The sequence below is a fragment of the Rhineura floridana genome, chromosome 10, assembly GCF_030035675.1.
Source record: "Rhineura floridana isolate rRhiFlo1 chromosome 10, rRhiFlo1.hap2, whole genome shotgun sequence".
In the NCBI taxonomy this organism is placed as follows: Eukaryota; Metazoa; Chordata; class Lepidosauria; order Squamata; family Rhineuridae; genus Rhineura; species Rhineura floridana.
The window spans coordinates 29422464-29447529 of NC_084489.1; the positions used below are offsets into that span (position 1 = coordinate 29422464).

The 25066-nt window shown below is 39.1% G+C and overlaps 1 protein-coding gene across 3 annotated transcripts in view; it reads right to left on the reverse strand.

The window, feature by feature from the left end:
- Positions 1 to 9196: 9196 nt before the first annotated feature.
- The window catches only part of LRRC3B (leucine rich repeat containing 3B), a 64221-nt gene continuing 48351 nt past the window's right edge, over positions 9197 to 25066 (reverse strand). For 2 of the 3 annotated variants that reach the window (XM_061586076.1, XM_061586077.1), the window contains 2 exons: positions 14899 to 15069; positions 9197 to 10583 (listed from right to left, as the gene is read on the reverse strand). In XM_061586076.1, the coding sequence (XP_061442060.1) occupies positions 9642 to 10418 (777 nt within the window). In that variant the 5' untranslated portion in view covers positions 10419 to 10583; positions 14899 to 15069 and the 3' untranslated portion in view covers positions 9197 to 9641. The remainder of the gene's footprint in view (positions 10584 to 14898; positions 15070 to 25066) is intronic. The other variant, XM_061586078.1, reaches the window with a different exon arrangement.

The following is a 25066-nucleotide window of genomic DNA, read 5'->3' on the forward strand; positions in this document are numbered from 1 at the left end:
ACTTTTTTATGTTTTTATGTTTTTTATGTTTTCCACTCATTGTTGATTTTACTATTTTGAATTTTTAAATACCTGTATTTAACTGTTTTTGCCAATGATGTTATTGTTTTAATTCCTTCTATAAAGTGCTTTGAGAGTTTTTTTTAAATAAAGAGGTATATAAATGTAAATAAAATACATAAATAAAATCTGGAGTCCCTGTGATTCTTGGGTCTCTTTCCACTTTTAGGAACAAAGGAATCTAACCACTATGCCATGCTGGCTCTCTGAAATCAATTAAAACAACCTAGAATCACAACATCACAAAAAATAGGGTGGATCATAACAATATACATCTCAGGTGTCAAATGACAGGATAAAGAGTGTGTCTTCAACATTTGCTGAAAACTGTACAGTGAAGTGGCCAGATGCACCTCTGTGGGGAGGGAATTCCACAACTTAGGGGGTGCCACAAAGAAAGCCTTCTCTTGGGTCACCACCACGCCGAGCTTCTGAGGATGGCGGCACTACCAAAAGGGCCCCCTCTGCTGATTTGGGGAAGGTATGTAGGGAATGAGGCAGCCTTTCAGTTAGTGGCATTTTCCCCTTCTTTTTCTTGAGTATTTGATGGCAAAGGATGAAAATAGCCCTACAGTAATAGAAATATTACCATGTACACTACAGTTAGTTAGCTGGCTGGCCACCTAGCCTAATTTCTGATTTTCCCAATATGTGCAGCTCAGCATGAGGCCTTTTCAGGGTTTCTGGACAGAAAAATCAACTCAGCAACCAGTAAAAAAAATCCAATTGCTTTCCACAATTAGATCCCAATTGCTTAGTTAGTCCTTTATATAGCAGCCAGTAAAAAAGGTTTCCCTTGATTGTCAACAGGAAGGAATATCTAACAGTCAGGAACAAGGTTAGAAGGAGGTGCTCTCAAGGAGGAGTTAAACACACCCTAAGGTATTTATTTTCTCTCTGCCCTTCCTTAAACTTGTAATATTGACAAGTGTTATTTTTGAGTGGAATCTAAAACTGAGATACCTAATGCAGCATCAAAACCAAGCTCAGGAACTTGCTATCATTACCAAAGTACATTAGTTCATGAAGAATCAGAACACAGGGACAGACCATCGGTGAAAGAGGACTGCAGCTGCAGACAAAGTCAAGCTTTCGATTCTGGTATACCTGTGGTCTCTCAAAAAAGGGGTAAGACAATTCAACAGATTTAACTTTATTCATGTAAGTTAACACACTCTCATCATTGAGAAGAAGTGAGAGGGAAGGTCACTTTCCCTTCCCCTGACCTGGCCCTTTGGTGCTATGTGCCTCCCCCCCCCACAAATGCCCCACCTAGAAATGTGGCTGCCCCACCTAACAAGGAAGGCTGGCTACAGGGCTGATCTATAGATACAAGAGGGCCGGCCAGTACTTTTTACAGCACCCACTAAAAGACTTAGTAAATATCCCCTCAAAAATCCACAGTACACGGGAAACTGTTTGGTCTCCCTGCTGAGTTCCTGTTTGCACTGCCTCATTTTCTTCAACATGGAACATATTCCCTTAAACATGTCCACATGTTGTTGGGGATGTCCACCCTCCCATCTGTTCTGAACAGAGGAGAGGTGCAAAGAGTTTCTTCTCTGTGAGCAAGTGCAGATGGATTCCACTTGGGCTCACTGGCCAGAAAGGTTGGCAACTCCAGATTTAATAAAAAATATACCACCTTTCAGAAATAACATTCATCCTAATCACTTCAACACAGTACTTAAAGAACACTGTGAAAACCAGAAAGCTCAGCAGCAGCCCAGTGTAATACAGTGTAAGACAGTCAAGTACAGCCACCAGAACCAATCCACAGTATCTCTCTTAATCTGGGACATAACTAACAGCTACAGGTCATAATAAAACATGGGGTTTGAAAGCCCATGGACTTTCTAATGTCACCATGGCAGGTGCAGATTTGCTGAATTTGCCTGTTCATCAGACAGAGCAGCAACTCTAGCTGTTTATAAGGTTGGGGATGTTTTGATTTTGTGGAGAAACGCTTTTAATCTATTTGTTTCATTTTCATAGATTTTTATACTATATTTTGTATACCTGTAAATCATTTTGGGATTTCTTCTTGCAATGTGTATAAACTGAGTAAATGTAATGTAACTGAAATTTTAACCAGATTACAGTTTCAGGATTTATTTAACTAGAAGCAATGAACCAATCGGGCGCCTGCTGGGAGATAGGGCGGGATATAAATCAAATAATAAATAAATAGATAAATAAATAAATAATAGCAGTATTACTAACTAACCCATTAAGAGTAGTAACCCTAATTAGTAATAACCTATTAAGGTAAAGGTAAAAGTGTCCCCGCACTTGTAGTGCGAGTCGTTTCCGTCTCTTAGGGTGACGTTATTGTTTTAATTCCTTCTATAAAGTGCTTTGAGGGTTTTTTTTAAATAAAGAGGTATATAAATGTAAATAAAATACATAAATAAAATCTGGAGTCCCTGTGACTCTTGGGTCTCTTTCCACTTTTAGGAACAAAGGAATCTGCTGTATACCGACTCACGCCATTTGGTACCATCTAGCTCAGTACTGATGACATGGACTAGCATTGGCTCTCCACGATTTTAAGCAATAGTCTTTCCAGAGATTGAATTTAGGACCTTTGCATGCAAAGCACCTACCACTGAGCTACAGCCCTTCCCCTGTGTAAAGAAGTGTCTTTTAAAATTGTTCTTTTCAGTTCACTAATGAATGCACAGCACACCTAGGGCAGATCCACACCATTTATTTAAAGCACATTCAGCACACATTTGAAGCACATGAATTACTCTACAGAACCATGGGAACTGTTTATATAAGCATGACTGTCAAACCTGTAAATATATTTATAGTGCAATCCTATGCATGTTTACTCAGAAGCATGTCCCCAAATATGCTATCAACTCATATTAGACTGGAGTAAGTTTTAGGTTCAAGAGCTTGGACAAGGAGTAGGCAACAAACTATCGACTAATATTTTCCAGTGCAATTCACCAGCTAAATAATATGTACAATCTTAGATAGATCCCAGGCTATTGCCTGAAGGCACATGAGGCCACCACCTTGCTAAAGCTAAGCAGGTCTGGGTCTGCTCAGTGCCTGGATGGGAGACCGCCTGGAAACCACATGTATGCCATCTTGGGTTTCAGGGTGAAAGAAAGGCGGATATAAATGTAACCAATAAATAAATAGTAAATAATATCCCAAACTCTCCCAAATGCATAAAATAATCATTTTAAAATTCATTTACAAATCAATTTAGTTTTACCTTTTAATCAAACAGAACACTTTGTAATACTTAATACCTGATCATTCTAATTCTAATTCTTCATGTATAGAATAGTTACACTAATATAGCTAAAATATAAGGACTTTCTCCCTTCCTCCAATATATATATATTTAGCTACTCTTAAGTTAAAAAGTACGGTTCACGTTTTGTTCACAGAATACAAAAAGCTCATCTCTGTTTCTACTTTAGAATAGTTTAATTAAATCCCAAGGCTGGGGAAGAGAGATATATCTGATGCATACAAGCCACTGAATATAGCATTAGGTTTTAAATATAAGAGAGTCAGTGTGATGTAGTGGTTAAGGTGCTGGACTATGACCTGGGAGACCAGGGTTCGAATCCCCATACAGCCTTGCAGCTCACTGGGCCAGTCAATGCCTCTCAGCCTCAGAGGAAGGCAGTGGTAAAACCACCTCTGAATACCGTTTTACCATGAAAACCCTATTGATAGGGTAGCCATAAGTCAGGATCGATTTGAAGGCAATCCATTTCCATTTTTTCAAATATAAGATATGGTTAACAGAAAAACAAAAGGCCATTGTAGGTTTCAGCCCATATCATTACTAAATGGCAAAGTACCTGTTTGTGATGTATTAGCTGTCATCAGCACAAGTGGAAAATGCTTTTCTTTAGACCCTGAGCATTTCACAAAACATCTCTCTGTACCCGTTTGTACCATACACAATAGCCCCCTTCACATGTCACTCACACATTCCTCCTGGCCATGATGACCCTACATTAAAATAGGAGTCTGAGGCACAGACTGGGTGGATTGATTTAAATCATGTTTTAAATCACCAAGAGACCCATGATTTATCAAGTTTGTCATAGTTCTTTACATATTTCTTAAATAATGGTATGAATCTCATTACTAAAACATGTTAATTTACAACTCCATACAGCATTTTACAAGGAGGGCAAACTTTGTGTAATTGTTTAGATAACTTGATTTTTGTTAATTTGGGACATATTACATAAAATTGGCTGTGTCAAGCTGCAGATCCTTGTTTTTTGAATCCCTAGGGAACCTGAGTTATGCTGAAGTAAAACAGGGAATAGATTTAGGGCATCACCATTATGGTCTGCCATGCTGTTCCAAAATAAGGAGCATGTTATGTACTATAAAATAAGAAAATGACACCCAGTGGCAGCTCTTAACTGCATCTTTCTGTACCGTAAACTTGGGTTATAGATTCTAAACCCAGTTAACTGATTAAACAAGCCATAATGAGCTAAGCTTTCTTTTTCTATTAACATCGAACATAGCAAACAGCTTGTTGAATAACACTAATTCTAAAAGGCAGTCTTGACAAATGATGCATTCCCACAATGCATTACAAAGTGAATAATTCAGTTTACTAACCAGTTGATCTTCATTGTTCTTCAAGCGTATCCACATCTTCATCCACATCATTTTCTCCACATAAGCAGACTTTATTATGTTTCATCATTCTTGCAACTAGGCCCTGAATCTCCTTCTTACACTCTTGCCAGAGGCCCAGGTGATCTCAGTGGCTAGAAGTGCCTTTTACTAGCTTCATCTGGTAAGACAGGTGTACCCATTTCTGGACAAGTATAGCCTGGCCACTGTTCTCCATGCACTGGTAAACTCCAGGCTGGATTACTGTAATGCGCTCTATGTGGGACTACCCTTGAGGTTGGTCCAGAAGCTGCAACTGGTGCAAAATGTAGCCGCGCGATTGCTCACTGGGGCAGGGTATTACCTATATGTTACCCTGCCACTGGAAGAATTGCATTGGCTACCCATTAGCTACCAGGCCAAGTTCAAGGTTCTAGTTTTGGTGTACAAATCCCTATGCAGCTTGGGACCAGGACGCCTGAAAGACCCTCCTACTCCTTATATACCCAGTCAATCATTGCGCTCTACAGGTGAGGGCTTCTTGTAAATACCATCTTATTAGGAGGTCTGTTCCACAGAACATAGGAAGCGGACCTTTAGTGTTGTGGCACCTACCCTTTGGAATTCCCTTCAAATATTAGACAGACACCATCTGTGTTATCTTTTCAGTGCCTACCAAAGACCTTCCTCTTTCAACAAGCCTTTTAAGTAGAGACCTTATCCCAGTCTGCGTCTGTGCTGGAATCGCTTTTGAAGCTGTTTTTTAAAAAATGTGTTTAAAGATGTTTTGTTTTAATTATGTTTTTGAATATGTTTTGTTTTTAAGATGTTTTAGAGTGTTTTTAGTTTTGTTTGCTGCCCTGGGCTTTTTCTGGAAGGATGGATATAAATTTAATAAGTAAATAATAAACTTTGCACATTTTCCTTTTTTGCCCAGGGAAGGAATTTCTTCAAAATATTCCCAGATAGGGTCTCTCTTATGTCCAGAAGCCATGACAGATCTTCTGTTGCAAAAGTGTGGGGGAATATAGGAAGTGGAAGCTGTGTCTGTACTATAATGTCTTCCCTTTTTTCTTTCCAGTCCTCTCCACTGTTCCTTTCTATTCTGCCTCCAATTGTCCTTTTCTATATTGTCTCTGTCCTAATTCCTTCACCTCATGTGGCCCAGCTCCACCACCATATAAGCTCAGAACAACAATCTCATTTCCATTCTGCCTGTGTCTTTGCACATGTAAATTTAGTTAGAGAAACAGAAAGTCCAGAACTTCCAAGAAGTTACAGTTAGAATGGGCAAAGCCATTTTCATGAGATGAAAAACTGAAATGAATGTGCATGTTTGTGCATGTAGGTAACTCAATACGTGTGAGTGTGATAGAGCCATTAATTCATTTTAATGAGACTGTAAGAGTGGCGTTAGCATGTTTGTAGTAAGAATTGAATGAGAGAGAAATTTACTATTTTATTAACAATCCTATTTAAGTCTTAAAAATCATTTTTTTAATCACTGATTTTTATTCACCTTGGGCAGAGAAGCCTATGTGTGCAGACCTCTACACTCTTAGGTTTTGCTGGCCTGGAAACATCCATCCCCACCTCAGATATCCATCCACCCATGTAGCTGGCAGGGGCTGGACTAGGGAGAGCTGTGTATCACTGCATCATTTCTTATTCCTTTGCCCTTTCATGTGAGTAACGCACAAAGGGGGCTATTCTCTTTGCAACTTTTTGGAGGGGATAGTGCCTGGAAAAGGATGGTTCCAGTATGGAGTGGTGTGGAGACAAGCCCAGAAATATTTAGAAGTATCCTTTGTTTTTATTTGCTTGTTATTTCAAGGTTCTTGCATTAAATTGCAAGGACCTGAACAACCTGGGTCCAGGATAACTTAAGGACCACCTGGTCCCTTATATCCCAGTCTGATCACTGAAATCTTTGGGGGAGTCAGTTTGTAACTACAAGATGCACGGCTCAGATACATGGCTTGTAATGAAGCAGTGCTTTCAGTGCAGCAGGCTCAAGCCTGTGGAACTTCCTCCCAACTGAGATTCCGAGACAGGCACTTCAGGTGTATAACTAAGACATTCTTGTTCCAGCAGTCATCGCAGGTAATGTTTGGTTTTATGATGATTTTATTATTTTGTATATGGCTTGGTTTTTTTTGTATCCTCCTTAAAAATGCAAAAGATTAAGCGGCATATAAACGTTTTAAACAAATAAAATAAATGTCAGAATATCCCAGCTGTATGCACCATGTAACTTATCAGGTATTCCTTCTTATAGGCTTATGCAGGCAATTAAGAACATGCTTTTTTCACAACTGACCTTTGCTTTTATTGTATTTAAAATGTTTTTTTATTCTATGGTAGTGGTTTTAAACATATAAACCGCTTTGATGTTTTTTAATGAAATAGTGGTATAGAAATAATTTTATAAATCAATAAACAGGCCATCCCCACTCTGTACAGATGACATAGAGCACAGACTGCTCCCCTGTAGCATTCCTCTTGTATGTGTATTTATAGGAAAAGCAAAAGCTGGTGTTGTCCAAGCTGATATAATAAAGCAAGCTTTCTGCTACAGCTCCTTCGCTATGAACTCCACCCTTGCATATGTTGAGGTACGACTGACAGTATTTATTATTTATTTATTAAAGTATTTATAAGCTGCACTCTTCATAAGGATACATCAAAGTGGCTTACAACATACAAAGACAATATAAAATTAAAAACCAATAAACACATCTTTAATAATAATAAAAACATCAACATATACTGCATTGGTTGGAAGAAAAAAAGTCATTTTAAAAGGCCTATCTAAAAAGTTCCATTTTCAAGAGACACTGGTAGACGGTTCCACAGGGTAGGGTTCACCACACTAAAGACAGTCCTTGGTGGAGGTCAACCGAACCTCAAGGGTATGGGGAATTACCAAAAGTACCTCATCAGAAGATCTCAGTGATCGAGATGGAACATAGGGAGTCAGGTGGTTCTTACACCACATATCTCTGCGTAAAACAAAGACTGTATGGATTTGGAGGCACTTTAATCGTGTGATGCTATGCCACAACACGTTTTGGAATATTAATTCAATCTGAAAACAGGGAAACAGGACCGTTTATTGTGGATCCCATACTGCTCATGCACAGAGGTTTTTGTAGTGTCCATACAATGTTATCCTCAAAACGCCAGCCCACACTTTTTCTTCTTCTAATTCAGATGTCCCCTTCCCATGGAGAATCCGCTAAGTAAAAATAATCCATTATGCATCTGCAGCTACTGCTAGTGTGGAAGCTTCTTAGCTGTTGTTGTTTTGGTGGGTTGTTTGTCACATGTATTATGACATTTTATTGGGTGGCCTTTAATGGCACACTCCTATTTCTGTTTGCTCCTCACACAAACAGAGTTGTGCAAGACCTGTAATAAAAAAAATAAATGTTTGGGGCTGCATAGTGCTGACTGGGGAGTATCCACATGCCATTCTTTCTGTATATTAAGAAAATGCCTCTCTCCCTGCCTTCTCCAATTCACATTCAACTTCAACTTAAAGCACCCAGGCATCTGATTGTGTTGCTCAGAGCGGGTGAGGAAACCAGATCAATCCTAAATCTCTTTTCATTGTTTTTCACACTTCCCTGAGAGTCTCCTGCAGCATGAGGAAGCTTGGATGCACGGAGCTATCAGAGAGGTTTGGGGGGAAAAACCCATCAAGAAAAGGCAAGCATCTCTACACAGGAGGAAGCTTTCTTGCTGACATCTGCTGATTTTTTAGAACTCTTTCCAATGCAGCAGGAGAATCTTGGAGGTTTGAACAAACAGCAAGAAGAGGCTCAGGACTTATTGATTCCCTTCAACCTCTCAGCAACATGATCAGATCCCTGGATGCTTTAAGCTATAGTGTAACATCAATTGGCGAAGGCTGGGAGAGAGGAGAAAGATGATAGAAAGATTAAATCAGAATTGCGTATACAAAAAAACTAAAACAAAACAAGCAAACTGCAGTTTAATCTGCAGGCTACTTGTGGAAGGAGGGCGGAATGATTGAGAGCAATAAAAAAACAAAAACAAAACACAGCCAGAATATTTTCTGTCAAACTCTGCCCACTGGTGCAGACAGCAATGGTGCAATAGAATAACAATGAATATGGAGACTGAAAAATGGAATGTGTACACCCTCATGTGCCAATAGCAGACATAAAAACATTGGATCTGAATGACCTGTTCACAAGATTCCACCCCCCCCAGCACAGCCTTAATCTGACTGAAATAACATATACTGATCTCTTTAAACCGCTGTGGTTTATCAACCTTTTTGCCCCCATGATTTCAGATTTCTCACACACAGATGCATACACAACCAAGAGGGCTAGAAACTTGTGCGGATTTTTTTATGAAGATTAATCTTAACAATTACAAGATTTTGCTCGATGAAACAAGTTTTGCTTTAAACATCTTATTTATTGTATACCACCTTGATAATTTTTGCATTGGTGGTTTAAAAATATTCTTATAAATTCTATACCATATTCATTCAAGATCTCGACTAAACTTCTCTCCCCCTTCCTCTCTCTCATATTAGTACGCACGCACGAACACAGACAGAGTCAAAGAGTGCAAGCTCATCAGGCAGACTTTGGTTCAATAAATTAGTCTCTATTTACATGGTTCAAAGTTCAGCTTTTATTTGGTTTTAAATTAAAAAAATAAATTTCATTATTAAAGAGTGGAATGGGTCTAAACTAATGTTTACATATTAGTTTTACTTGGTTTAGAATGCCACCAGATAAACAATAAAGGTGTACTGTGTCACTCCAAACAGAAATCTTTTGTTAGAAAGTTTTGACAGTGGTAAAATTCAGTTTACTTGGAAAAAAAGTCTTACAGGTTTACAACGAATGTTAGAAGTAAACATCTGGCATCCGTGCTATCCACATCTAATTTCCATCTCAAAGCCAATCACTATATCCAGGGCACTATACGACAGTGCTAATGTCATCTGCTTCCTCTGGCTTCTTTTGCCTGCTTGGCAGGGATTTCAAGTACTCAAGGTGCCTGCGTGCATCCTCTTGATTTTGCCGCACATAGTAAACAACGTAGGATATCACCATGGTGAACCAGCCAAACATGGTGACTAGCATGGCATAATCAGTAGTCTTTTTAGGAAGGTTGCAGAGGTCTGCATCGGCAGCATTGAGGAATGGCCTCCCAGCGTGTTCATCTATATCTGAAGTCTTACAGATGACACTGTTGGCTGTTTCGTGGTTGGAGGCCATGCTCCTCAAGACCTGCTGCAGAGTGCAGTCACAGTGCCAGGGATTGTTTGCAATTCTAGCCCTGGCCTTTAAGTTGTTAAAAGCATTTTTGTGTACACTTTTAATCCGGTTGTCTGATAAGTCCAGCATCTGCAAGGTTTCTGCCACCCCTTTGAAGGAGTGTTCATCTATAAATTCAATGATGTTTTTTGATAAGTTGAGGACTTTCAATTGGTGCAAATCCTTGAAAATTTCATTTGGGATGGAGGTTATCTGATTGGAGTCTAAGTAAAGTAAGACAGTTTCAGGAGGAAGATCTCTGGGTATTTCCTTGAGGTTTGCATTGCTGCAACTGACATTTAAACCTCCAGAATGGGAACAAAGGCAACCTTTGGGGCACATACTGGCAGAATGAAAGCACAGTATCATGAGGACAAAGCTTTGTAAGAGCAGACACATGGAGAGGGAGCGAGTTAACCACAGGTCTACCAAATGCATGCTGGGATGTCAGCATAATCACACAACCACTTCTCATTTACCCAACAGTGGTGGCAAAGGATCTCGGGCAAAACACTGCAATCTCATTCTCTTCAGTGATGTCATTCAAGGGTATGTTAATGCGTAGAATTCCTCATGGTCAGTTTTCTTTTTAAAAGAACATTCCTGGAAAATCAAAACAAAACAAGAACAACCACAAATCAGACTAGAATAGCCAATAGCTCCAAAAAGGCACAGATACAATTTACTGTAAAGTAAGCCCCACTGAGTTCAGCAGGACGTACTGCCAACTAAATGTGTATAACAGGGAAGGGGAACCTGTGGCCCTCCAGATGTTGCTGGACTCCAACTCCCATCAGCCTCAGCCAAAATGGCCAATGATCAAGCATGATGGGAGTTGTATGTCCAACACACCGGAAGGGCTGCAGGTTCCCCATCTTCAGTATATAGCATTGTTGCCTTAATTGAAAAGTGCAATAGAAAAGCCTTTTTTTTTAACCAACATACACATCAACATGAGTTTCATATGTATGTCTTTAAGAGAACAGACATCATCGCAACTGATATCACAATTCTTGAGGGAAACCTTTTATTTATTTCTTCCTTTTTTAAACAGAGGTTTTCTAGAACAGTAGTAATAAAACTTAATTACTTGCTTCCTTTTACAGTAGCAGACACATTAATAAGATTTACAGTAGGACTCCAGCAGCAGTAACAAATTAGGCAAGCATTTTTGTGGTTAATGGCCTTACAACAAAGTATTCCATCTAGCTTTAAATCCAAGTTAAACTATTTAAAGAAAGACACATTTTTACTAGAAGGAATACATTTGTTATCAAGGCAAACCAAAATATTGCTCAAACGTTTAGTGTTCAGTTCTTTCCCAATTTTCTTTTGCTTTAGAATGTTTAAATCTACCTGCATGGCAAGGAATTTTGCTCCATGTCTGTGGATAAAATCTCATAAACAGTTTTAATTTTTCTTTTAAATTATCACTAGCAATATAACATAAACATTGGAATACAGTCCACTGCATACATCACGTGAAATAATTAAGAAGCTCTCTGCAATTTTACAGTATCTAAATGTCACACTGAAAACAACTGAATCTACACTTGCCTTTAAATTATCTTAAGAAAAATGTAAACAATGCAATAGTTTTTCCTCAATTTACTCTGAGCAGAACAGGAGGGCAGACAGGGAAATGCTAATGCGAAAGATTTTGCAATACAATTATTTTATTATCCTTTTATTATGAACTACAATCCAGGTTTAAAAATCATGGCCGGTCCATTTATCTCTCTCTCTCTCACACACACACTTTCTTTTATGTAGAAGCTGAGAGATTTGCACAGCTTCCAAGCTATATTTACATATAAATGAATTGTGTTTTAATACACAAAGGGAAGTTACTGCTAATTGAATTCCTATAATGCAAGATATGTCAATCATCTTCAATTTTGGTTCCTCAATTTGGGGAGAATTCACACATTGTCTGCCCTCCTAATTAAAGGACTGGCTGTAGTATACACTAGGACCCCACTTGTATGGTGGGTTACATTCTGGACCCCCATCAAAAAGCAAAAACCGCAACTCATTGAATAGAATGGTGTGCGACACCCAAAAACTGCCGTAAAAGCAGAACAAGTGCTATATGAGTGGGGCTTTAGTCTAATTGTGTCTAATTGAGACCGCTGCATTAGCGAAGCACCATAAAGCGAAGGGCCGTAAAGCGGGGCCCTACTGTACTGGATATCAAGGTAGGAACAAGCATATGAGAAGTCTCTGAGAATCCTAATTTAGCCATAGATATCCTGATTGTGTTTCAGCAACTCACAACATTTTAGCCTTTGTTTCCCATCTGTAAAATGGGAAAAACAACAACCCAACTTAAAGGGCAATTACAGAAGAACAGAAATGGAAAAATCCACCCTGCACACCTAATGCGCTATATCATTTAATGATATTAGCACTTAGATTTTTTCTAAATGAAAAAGTTGTGCATAAAGCATTTTTATTCTCATACCCCAGCTAAAATATAAGCTAACAGAAGGCCATTTATAATAAACAATACACTACTTACTTATGTGGAAGGATCCTAACAGAAAAACTATGAGGAGGTTTTTGGCACCTGACTGCAGCCTCCTAAGGCCGTTTTTCATTTTATAAAAAAAAATCAGGGAAAGGTAACTTTTAAATTTTTCTGTTTGAAAGCATTCATATACTGCTTGATATTTCAAAAATCTCTAAGAACTGTATAGTCTAAAATGCAAACAATGTATCATTAAAATGTTTAAAAACAGACAACCTAAAACCAGTAAACAGCAATATAAAAACACATAAAAGCAAATAAAACGGCATATGAGATTATGCAAACACATAAAATGGTCCAGTCTTATGGGTCTGGGAAAGCCTGGGCAAAATGGTATGTCTTCACAAGACATCTGAATGTGGAACTCCGTATCATATCTATTTTGTCCCTAAGAATTTTAAACTTGTGCTTCCACCGATTCCTACCATGAGTTCATTAAAGTTGACAATTGTGCTAAAATTACTAGATGACATAACAGAATGACTCTGTGGTTCCGGATGATCCATTGTAACTCTATTGCCTTAAAGGACTCAACTGATTCCAGTAGTGAACAAACCATGTGGATGATTCGGTGATGAAATCGCTGTCTCAAAATTTCACCAAGTACATACTGTAGCTATCAATTCAGAGATACAAACGGTTATATGGACACAGATTAGAGTCATGTTAGCAATCTTACATCAGGATTAGGATGCACAAATCCCAAGATCTAATCAACATGGCTTAAGCAAACCTTGATATTAAATTAGTTTTTGTTCCGCTCTCTAATTGAATCATAAGTACTATTTTGGATACAACAGTATGACAGCCTTTACGGAATAACACATAGTGCTGTGTATAAATGTGATAGATCTTGGTTCAAACCCCTGCTCAGCCATTAAGATCAGTGATTTGTATTGGAAATTCATGATCTCTCTCATTATAGCCTACCTTGTCCTAAGCTACTTCACAGGGTTTTTCAAAGACTAAAACAGCAAAAGGACAAGGAAGCAGCCCTGAGCTTCTTGGAGGGATGCTGAGTTTTTACTAGTGGTGAGCCAAAAGAGAACACACAGTTTAAGAATGTAAAAAAGCCCTGCTGGGTCAGGCCAAAGGTCCATCTAGCATCCTGGGTTGTTTTTTTTAACAGCAGCCAACCAGATGCCCATGGGAAACCTGTATGAAAGACTTGAGTGCAACTATCCTCTTGCCACTTGTGATTCCCAGCAACTGATATTCAGAGGCATACTGCCTCCAACAGTGGTAGTAGTACACAGAGATCATGGGTAGTAGCCTTATCCTCCATGAATTCGTCTAATTTTCTTTTAAAGCCATCCAAGTTTTCTTATGGGAGCAAACTGCATAGTTTAACTGTGTGAAGAAGTACTTCCTCTTGCCTGATCTGAATTTTCAAACATTCAGATTCATTGGATGGCTCTGAATTCTGGTATTATGAGAGAGGGAGAACAACCTCTCTCTAGCCACTTTCTCTGCACCATGCAAAATCTTCTATGCCTCTAGCATGTCCCCCCCCTTAAGTCCCCTTTTTTCTAAACTAAAAGCCCTGAATGTTCCCCTTTCCTTGTAGAGGAAACTTTGCCACTATGATTGCAGGCTGAAAAACGGAGGGAGTCATTTCAGCAGCGGGGTGATGATGGTGGCTCGGGTGTGAATAGAGATGAAGTGCAAGCCCACATTCACCATTGGTGCCATTCATGCTTCCCACTATACAGTAGGGCCCCGCTTTTTGGTGGCCTGCTTTTCGGTGTTCCGCTAATACGGCAGCTAAAATTAGAGTAAGGCCCCACTCATACGGTGCTTGTTCCGCTTTTACTGCGTTTTTCAGGTGTCGGGTGTCATTTTATTGAAGGAGTTCTGCTTTTCGGTGGGAGCCTGGAACATAACACGCCGTATGAGTGGGACCCTACTGTAGTTCTGTTCAGAAGACTCCAGAGTGAGAGCAGGGTTTTACCCTCAATTCGGATCGGGCTTCATGACAATGCCATGTACCCAGGAGCAGTTAGAAGCACAATCACTACCTCACCAGGTAACTATGGCCGTGGGAAAGGTGAAGGCAAACAGTTTCGTTAAACCATTTTAACCCACAAAAATCCCCCCTTCACCACTTCAAGCTGGAAATTAAGTCTCTAAAGAACTTTTGGTTCAGCTCTAATTTATTTGTTTATCTACTGTGACAAATAAATAATAAGATAAATAAAGTAACAGTGATGTATGCATATGGCACTGAATTCATGGTATTGGTTCTCATATAAAGAAAATACTCTTTCTGATCCGGGCTTTGAGTTTTGGGAAGTAGCTAGTATGCCAGCTAAACACATTTTTTGAAAAGTAGAACTAGAATTAAGTAAATTCAGAGAGACTGCGTGTAGTAAAAGAAGACTGAAGAACCTGCCAACTTATCGTAGCTTTGACGTTTTGGTGAGAAGCGTTGGAGGTTGTCAGGTAGCCTCCTATCTGATGATATCCTCATAGGATGTTCCTTTTTTCTGCCAAAGAGGTAGAAAGAGATCTTGCTGAATGAATCACATGGTGCCATCTCATATCTTATGGGTGAGAGGTCTTGGGGACAAAAGGAAAGAAAATGATTGTTGATTATTGGTTATTTAATGTTAACACTACTGTTCTCTCGTCATTTTCATAATCTGTATCTTATAGTAATCAGGCCAAACAAACAAAAATCTGCTGAACCCTATCCCCATTGTTAATAAGAATAAGAGGTAGAGCCATTCTAAACACTTTTTAAATGCAGAAAAGATAGTAGTTTGAATATTTCTATGGCAGATCAAAAGCAATTAAAAACTGATTTGGGTGAACAGAAAGTGTAGTTCTAGCTCATAAAGTCTCTTGAACCAAAGAGGTTTCTAGTGTACAGAGATCTTAAAACTTGTGGTAGGATTTTTTTTCCAGAAGAACCTTTAGACCTAGAATCTTCTGAATTCATCAGACAAGATTTCTGATTTTCTGTATGCATAATTACATCTAGTCTGGGATATATTCCTGAGATTAAATCCTGACAAGAATAATCTCAGAAAAAGATTTGTGTAAGGCTCATAAAACCTTTACTAAAGTATTAGTTATCAATGCTGAAAAAATATTTTAAAAATGGTACCTGCAACCAACATTCAGGCCTTCACTAACAAAGCATTTGGGATTCTAAATTATCTGTGGACTTTCCAAAACAGTTCCTTCATAAACAAAAGTAGATGGATGAGGAAAATACACAAGGAACCTATTAATCACAATTTGCTACATTTAGCAACAATTCAAAATACTATATACACCTATACACCACAGCCAAGAAGCCAGACACTTTCCTGAACAAAATATTCTACACTTGTACCTATGTCTTCCTTAACACCTTGTCTCAACACAAAGTAAAGGAGCTATTCTGATAGGATAAAAGCAACTGTTTATACTTTTAAAAAATGCTTCACTGAAGAAAAAGATGGTCTGCTTTTTTAAAATTGTGTATTCTTCAAAACCCCTAAAATGTAAATGAAAAACACACCCAGGCTAATCAGGCTCCAGCCACATACTGTTTTAGCACAAGGGAAAGAACTGGCAGTTGGCCAATCGCAAAATTAGGTATACAGAGTGTACTATAAAGGACCCAATCAGGGCTGGCTCCAAAGGGCGGCCAGGTAGGGCCCTGGTTGAGGGCCCCTGAATGGCCCCTTGTTATGGTGGGGGAGCAGTGCTCCCCTTCCGTGGCAGGCTCCCTGCCGCAGATCGCAGGAAGGGAGCTGCTCCTCGCTCGCTCTCCCACTTGCCCACTCACTCTCCCTCCTCCCTGCTTGCTCACTCTCTCCCCCTGCTCGCTCACCCTCCCCCCTGCATGCTCACTTGCCCACCATCCCCCCAAACTGCCTGCCCAACCTCCCACTCCTCGAAGGTAGGTAGGTGCCAGGGCCCAGGGCAGGCTGGTGCCCAAGGGCCCTGGCATGCCTGGACCTGGACCCAATGTTGCCAAGCTGCATAGAGGTTACTGGTAAATGAGTAAAATCCCAGGACTTCCATGGGGTAATTCATAGCTGAAATCATGGACACTGGACTGAAAAATACTATGTTCCCTGGACCATTATCAAACATCTAGGCTGGAAATTTTCCCCAAATAACACCATGTCAAAATTGTTGCCACTTCTGCTGGTGGCAATGGGGATTTGTGTTAATAAAGCACATTCTGTGAACTAACATAATTTGTCTTTCTGGTGTGCTAGTATATATCCCTTATATATCCCTCAAAGTTCAACGGGGCTTACTCCCAGGTAAGGGGATATAGGACTGCCATCCAAAATACCACCCCAGAGTCAAAACTCAAAAAAGCTGATACCTCACCCCCACCCTGCTGGGGCAACTATTTATATTTTTGGAAAACATGTTAACACATATTTATTAAAGAGAAAAACATTATTATGTTATAACTCCATGACAGAAAAATGCACACAGAGAAAGAACATTAAGGGATTAAGAGAAATTAATTATGGTCTTACTTATTATGGTCCTAGTTAAATATGTATTCACAATGATAAAGTGATTGAATTAAAACAACTAAATTGGAATGTTTTGTTCCATTATGGAATATCATGAAAAGCCACGTGAATTAAGATCAATGAACTATGCAGGCACAACAGAGCAAATAATGCTGATAAAGGAAATAATAGAAACAAATCAGACAATTTTTAAAAAACAAAATAGGACCAGATAGTATCTCCTAGATATATACTGCATCATCAAGAAACAGTAGGAATATACATGGTCACTATCTAAGCACAATGTGACATGTTTCTGAAATGTTATGGAAAATCAGAAAGGCTAAACTAGTGACTAACTATAAATGCAAGATTTCAGCTCACCATAATAGTCACTGACAAAATGCAACTTGGAATGATGCAATTATAAGATTTCTATGCATTACCTAACGTGTGAGATGGCAAGACAGACATTTTCTATTTTGACATATAAATCTCTAACTGGAACACAACAGCTAGTAAAAATCACTACAATGCAATTAAATCCAATACCCTCTTAGGAAGCAAACTGCAAAATAAACAACCCCAGAAGTTAAGATAGAATTTCAGAAAAGGGAACAATAAAAGAATGGTATGTGGTACCAGTTTAAAAGTAGCTAATAGAAACGGTAACACATATACAAGCTGTGCAGAGACTAATTAAAAACACAATTATAGGGGCTTTGGGACAATGTATGTTCCCAATTCATTAATTTTTAAATATGCAATCGATTCTATTTGGAGGTGGGGTGCTTCACAGTATTTTGTAAAACTGCAAAATTATAGTGTTGTTTTTTAAAAAAGCTTGTGTCAGTACACAAAGAATTTATGCTTAGTATCTCGGCTTGGGACTCTTTGGCATTAGAAAGAAACATAGGAACAATTCATTAATAGGCAAAAAGCCTTGCGGTTTAAGAATGTACGTATCACCAACAGATATTTCTATTGCTTTAAAAAGCAGGGAAACTGGGCAGCTATAGTGAACGCACCAGGGAAACAGGAGACCTGACCTTCTCTTTGAGATATTGTACTGCCCTACAAATTTGTAAACATGCAAACACAATTTGGGTTGGTCTTTCACAGTCCAGACCATTTCCTGTGTAGCTTGGAAGAATTTGGTAACACATGCCTCTCAGCATATGGTCAGGGGTGGCAACATCTGCCATCTCCAAAGATGGAGAATTATATTTTTATATGTTTGTTGGTGTTCTTCTTACTTTGCTTCTTTCCTGTGTTACCACTGTTTCTACAGAGAATGTAACCTAGAAAATTATATTTCTCATTCATCCTAGAAATCTATGTCAAATTTATTTTTATTAATTTCAAAGCCTTTTTACTGGTCAATGTAATATGATGGTAAAGACAGCCTTTTGTGTTTCAAATTGGAGGTTATGTTCTATTTTCATTTTGGGTGCATTAACAGTTGAATCTAAAACTGCAGTTTGATGTAAAATCAGACTGATTACAATATGTTGCTACTTAAGCAATGTAGCTGTTGGAAAAAATAAACTTGGCCTGCCCAAGATGCATGTTTTCAGCCTGCTATGCTTAAACCACTCCACTTAAGGAAAGGTGGGCATGGTCAATTAAAAACATAGAGCAAACCTAGAATTTTGCTAGAATATATTTCACCTCTCACCGTTTTGTCTTTTGCAAACTGAGATAATCCTCATGTCCTTTGGAAACTATTCTGCAGAATAGTCAGTACCATTATTTCACAATTGTTTTTGGAGGTTTTTTTAGTGTTGCTGTACTTCAAATATTCACAGAAACAGAAGCAAAATAAAATGATTTACGATAGAAAACCACTAAAATTGCAAAGTAAATCAAACACATTTAAAGTGAATATCTGAACTATATCAACGGTCTTAATATTGTTGCTTCCTCCCTGCTAAAACAAGATCAGCACAGCACATCTCTTCTTTCTGTTATTTGGGCTGATTGCAGGTGTTGCCACCACTGACCATATGTTCAGAGGCACATGTTACCAAATTGTTTCAAGCTACGCAGCAAGTGGATTGGACTGTGAAAGACCAACCCAAATTGTGTTTGCATTTTGACCAATTTGTAGGGCAGTACAATATCTCAGAGATGAGGTCAGGTGTCCTGCTCCCCTGGAGCATTCACTATAGCTGCCCAATTTCCCTGCTTTTTAAAGTTTGATAGAAACGTTTTTAAACTGCAAGGTTTTTTGCCTATTAGCGAATTTCTCTGCTTTTGAATCCTGGAGGTAAGAAATGGGATCCTGTGCAAGTTTGCTGAGAATGGATTGATAGTTTGCATGCTTATTGAGTTCAGTGAGATTTTCTCCCCTGCAGTCATGCTTAGGATAGGTGAAACTGACCACAAGGGATGGGGGGAGAGGGGAGGAGGGGGGCAGGTCTGATCATTTGCATGCTTATTGAGTTCAGTGGGATTTACTTCTGTGCAATCATACTTAGGATAGGCAAAACTGACCATGGGGGAGGGAGGAGGAGGGGAGGGAGGGCTGGAGTGGGCAGGGGAGGAGGAAGAAGGAAGAGGGGAAGGGATGAAGGAGGGAGGAAGAAGGGAGGGTGAAGGGAGAGGAGAAAGGCAGGTCTGATCATTTGCATGCTTATTGAGTTCAATGGGATTTACTCCCGTGCAATCATGGTTAAGATAGGTAAAACTGAGGAAAGGGGAGGGGAAGGAAGAGGGGGAGGAAGGAGGGGATTGGAGGGGGAGCGTGAAGGAAGGGGGAGGTAAGGGGCAAAAGGGAGGTGATGGGAGAGAGGAGAAGGTGGATTTCTGAGTTTATTTCAGTTGAGTTCAATGGGATTTACTCCCGTGCAATCATGCTTAGGATAGGTAAAACTGACAGTGGGTGATGGAAGGATGCTGAGAGTTGCTAGGAGAGGCCCTGTTTCCCTCACAGAGCGTCAATCAGAGCGGCTGACTGTTAAACCACTCTGGTCACTGGAGCTCTCTCAGGGAAATAGGAGTCTCCTCTCAGTCCCTTCACAAACTACACTTCCCAGGATTCTTTGGGGGAAATGATGACTGTCTAAAGTGAAAGAAAGGTTTGGTGTGCCCTCTGATTAGCCAAGCCAAGTCTGCCTTTTAGAACACTGACAGCTGGTTCTTACTGAGCATGCCCAAGCTTATCATTGATTCCAATGCTAAATTTCTAACATTAGAAATTTACGTATAACATTATATGTATGTTTTATGCATATATGCTCCAGGTTTCTAAAGTATTAAGTGCATACAATGCCTTGCAAAAGTAGTCAGACCCCTGGCCAATGCTCTCATATTACTGAATTACAAATTGTACATTATAATCTTGTTCTGGGAAAGCTGAATATTAATCCATGCAATTAGATTTATCAAAACCTAACTCAAATGATGCTGCCATATATCCAGCTTTATAGCTACTATCAAGGTGCTAGTTCTACTGCCTAATCTTGTAAATTTAATTTGCTATAACACTGAGCCAAGGCCTATGTATAATATAGAGCCATATTTCATATTGATCCCATTCCATATAACAGGGATGGCTAACTCCCAGTTTAGGGTCCTGATCCACTCTCCAAGCAACTTTTTTGGGGTTTCTCCAAGACCCTGCCAATTTTGGCAGCAATGGCAAAGAAGTAGACATAGCACTGGGCTAGCTGGAGCCCAGTGCCCTAAAGGGGTTGAAAACTGCCCCCCCGATCAATCATTTGAGCGGAAACAGGTTTTTTGCACAGATCAGTAGATATGCATGGATCAGCTGAGTAGGGGAGCCGTAGTGCCTTTGAGTGTGTGCATGTGACAGAGGGTGTAGGTAGCCACACCCACACTTGGCCACACCCACCTCTGGCATGCGGCTCCCAGAAGGTTGGTGAGCATTGAACACAACTCTCAAGCTAAAAAAAGGTTAGCCATCCCTGCCACACACCGTCCTGTAGCCTTTCCAGATAATTTTGCTAGTTTATTTATTTATTAAATTTATATCTTGCCCTTCCTCCCAAAAGGAGCCCAGGTGGCAAACAAAAACACTAAAAATACTGTAAAACATCTTCAGAACAAAAGACTTTAAAACATATTACAACAAAACATCTTTAAAAACATCTTAAAAAGCAATTCCAACACATATGCAGACTAGAGTAAGGTACAGTGTATAACAAAACAAAGATAGGCAGAGTATAAACTGCTAGAGGCTGGCCAAATAGACATCTAGGACATCAGCACTAGCGACGGACGGGCTCTGTTTCTGCAATAATTGGATTTTCCATCAGATTAATTATTATTTCTAATATTCTCTATTTTTGCAGAGAGAATTTTGAAGTAGCAACCCTCTACACCTGGTTTCCGATTCATTCTTCTTTTTCCCCAGATTCATTTTTTTAAAAATTTGCTTTGAAATCATCAGTAGTGTGAATGATACTTTTATCAATCTACTGTCTATGTGAGTTCTTCAAATTTATATTCCCTTTCACTGATGTCAATGAAATGTTGATTGTAACTGACAGACAGAAAGCAGTGGGGGGGATGAGGTGTTGATTGTAAGCACCAGGAGGGAAGACACTTGATTATCCACCTTAATCTGCTCTGCAGTGCACTTGAAAAGGAATGTAAACAGGCAATAATTAGAGTTCAGAATAAAGATCAATACCAGTGGAGACTCATGAATAAATAGTGATTATAATATCGATAATTCTCTGCAAAGCAAAAAAAAAAATCAGAGGAGATAGGAAAAATCAAAAGATATCAAAGGAAAAAGGAACTGGATTGTTAACAACCACTAATGAGGAACACTTAAAAACTGAACGTAAAAAAGAAGAGGATTCCATCCCTACTTAACACTTCCAAAGGGCTCCACTATACTGTTAGATTAATGGCACTCTCTCTCTCTCTCTCTCTCAAAAAAGCAGATTTTGCTACAGAAGCACAGGCAATGGGCTAGGAGAAGCCCTCCCAAAGTCTTCCAATGAGTAGCTTGAACACAACAATGTAGTAAGTGGAATTGTAGGGCAAGATTTCCCATGTCCTAGAATCTATCTCACAAGGATGAGACCCATAAATAGCAGTGCTAAGGTCTGTTTTTATGATGTTTTGATGTATTTTTAGCGCTTTTGTTTGCCGCCCAGGGCTCCTGCTGGGAGGAAGGACGGGATAAATAAATAAATAAATAGACCAGCTGTCTTGGAGATACAAGGACTATCATGAAAGCCAAATGTGTTACTGCAGCTAATGCGAATAAGTGCTTGATCTGGGTTCAGAAACCATGGATCTCATCTCTGCATCCTACAAAATCTGTGAAAGCAAAGAAAGCATTTTTCAATGGGTGATCCTAAGGAATAGGAGAGGAAATCCATTTTGTGAATGGCTATGCCTGACCCAGCAGCCATTTTTCAGTGGTGTTCATGTCACATTTCCCAAATTCCAAATGTGCCCATGGACCCAGAAGAGTTAAGGACCCTGACTGGATTCACACAGAACACTAACCTTTACTTTTCAAGTTCATTCAATGAGTTACTGTAAATATTTGCTTGTCATGCTTTGCTTTGCAAAACAGAGATCAGGTATTATACACGTATTATTTTGTGATTCACAAGCAACTTTAAAATTATACTAACATCTGTGTTTACAGTAGGAATCAGCCTACCATTTTCAAAAAATCTCAAACTGAGTTCCAGTTGTAAATGATGGATATTTCATACATACAGAGCCTGACTAGATTTTTGAAGAGTCAGTTTTTGATAGTGAAGTGAGCTCTAAATAAGTCAGAAGGTAAGCAAATAAACAACTAAATCCACCCACCAACCACCTTGCCCACCCACCAAATTAAAAAAACAAAAACCTGTCCTACAAAACTTTACTACATGCCAGTGTGGTTAATGACTTCCAACCAATTCCTGGAACGTTTTCTAGTTCTGAAAGCTATTTCATGACTTTTCAAGGGAAAAGCAAATATAAAAATATATCCATCAATTAATCAAACTGTTTCCCTTGTCAAACAAAGGACCATATTATTCAACATGGTGCCCTCAATATGCTGAACTTTTGAAAATTAGCTTAATTTACATATTTAGCAGAAAATGAAATCACTTTCATAACAATTATGCTAAACCAGTTGATATCCTTTCTATGCCAAAGGCACTTAAGGAAGTAGGAAATAACACATCTTGGGGCTGTTCAGATGACACAGGGAAAATTGCTGGGTTTGCACACTCCTCTGCTCTTGGTGCTTATTTGTTTTATTCAGCATATTTTCATCCTGCTTCTCCTTTAAGGAATTCAGGGTGGTATACATGATTATATTTTTATCTTCACGACAATCTTGTACAGTAACAAGAGTCAGTTTCTGACACAATGTCATCTAGTGACCTACATGGCTTGAATGGAGATTTGAACCTTGATCCTTTAGTCTTAAAATTGGCCTATGTAAAGGGAATGGAGCGGCTTAGGATCCAGCAGGTTTCATGGCCAGATCTGTTCTGTCCTCACAAGGTCCTGTTTTGGGGTTCTGTGGCGGCTGTCACCATAGAGAGTGGTGGCTGTGGAAATCGCATAAAGCTTGCATTAACACAGACAACAAACTATCACGTAGCAGAAAATGCTACTACATGGTAGGTTGGTCACCTTTATTTACCACTATTAGTATGTATGTAGAATGTAACTCGTAACTAGAAATTATTATATTTACTTTATATTTACTTTATTGTATTACGCATTTTCTCCCACTTTTCAGCCAGCAAGGCTTCCAGAGTGTCTTGAACATGCCTGCACCATTGAAACTAATTGTATTGTTATGTTTTTGTTGTTTGACTTTGTTTTGTTTGTCTTTTGAAAAATTTGAATAAAAATTATTAAAAAAAAAAAAGAAACTAATTCCAGCCAGTTCTCCTATTCAAATGTTAGCTTCTACACCCAGCATGGAACAGAACCATGGTGCCTATATGTCCCCCCAGTGGGACAAAGATCAGCATCAGAAAAGTGATGCAAAGGAAGAGTTAAATTCCTTGTCTTCTAGCACTGTAGTCTGAATTTAATTCAGGTTCTGCGAAGTTGTAAAAGGGCAACACTGAGATTAAGGAGGAGGAGGAAGCTGACTGGCAGGGTCCACTCTTGGACTGATTGTTAAGGTGGAAGACAGGCAGGAGGACAGATAGAGGTGAATGGGGCAAATGGACAACCCTCCACTGCAGCTACCATCACATTGTTTTTTTTAAAAAAAATGCAGATCATAATTATGCACTCCCCACATCTCATTGTGCCTTAAGCATATACTTGAGTGAGCTGCTCTTTATGTACAATAATTAAGTAAAATTAGATAAATTGTAAAATCAGTCCTCTTTAGCAATTGGCTGTAAGTCCAAGTGGTAAAGCTTTCCCAACCAGGTAGAAGTGGCATGTTTGAAGGCTTTCCTATTTATTTTTAAACTCACTATACACAGAAAACTAGCACATCAACAAGAACAGTTCATTCTAGCCTTCTTCCTCATATGCTACTTTCCTGTGCAAAAGCAGATAACCCTACTCCCTAAAGAACAGCACTGAAAAATGTGATCTGCTGCACGCAGCCCAAAATGGCACAGTCCAGAAAAAGCATTACGACTTGATTCTGTTGAATGTATAAAATGGCCTTTATCATGCCAGTCTGGTGCGATTTAAGATACTCTGGCTTGGCAAAAAGCACTTAGTAGTGTCTCAGTTCTGAGCGGCACTTTGCAAAGTATTGAGTGTCATCAACTCCTAATGAATGACCATAACACCCTGAAGGACAGAATACTAATGGAATAGGGGGAAATAATTTGTAAAAGGGAACAGCAGATTAGGCAGAAAGAAAGTAGTTCAAGAGACCACTGATTCAATGAATAATAGAGATGTCATCATTAATCAGTAAATCTTGCCTTCAAGTTATATAATACAATCATTATCTAATGAAATAGCCCATAATGCCCTGGATATCAGGAGTCACATTTAGAAAGGACACCTGTGGACCCCAAGGGATTTGCTTAGTTGTCTTCTGTAAGTTCTTCTTTACTTAAAACTATTCTTTTCAGCTTCTAAAAAAGGCAAGTAGCAGGAAAGAGTTAATG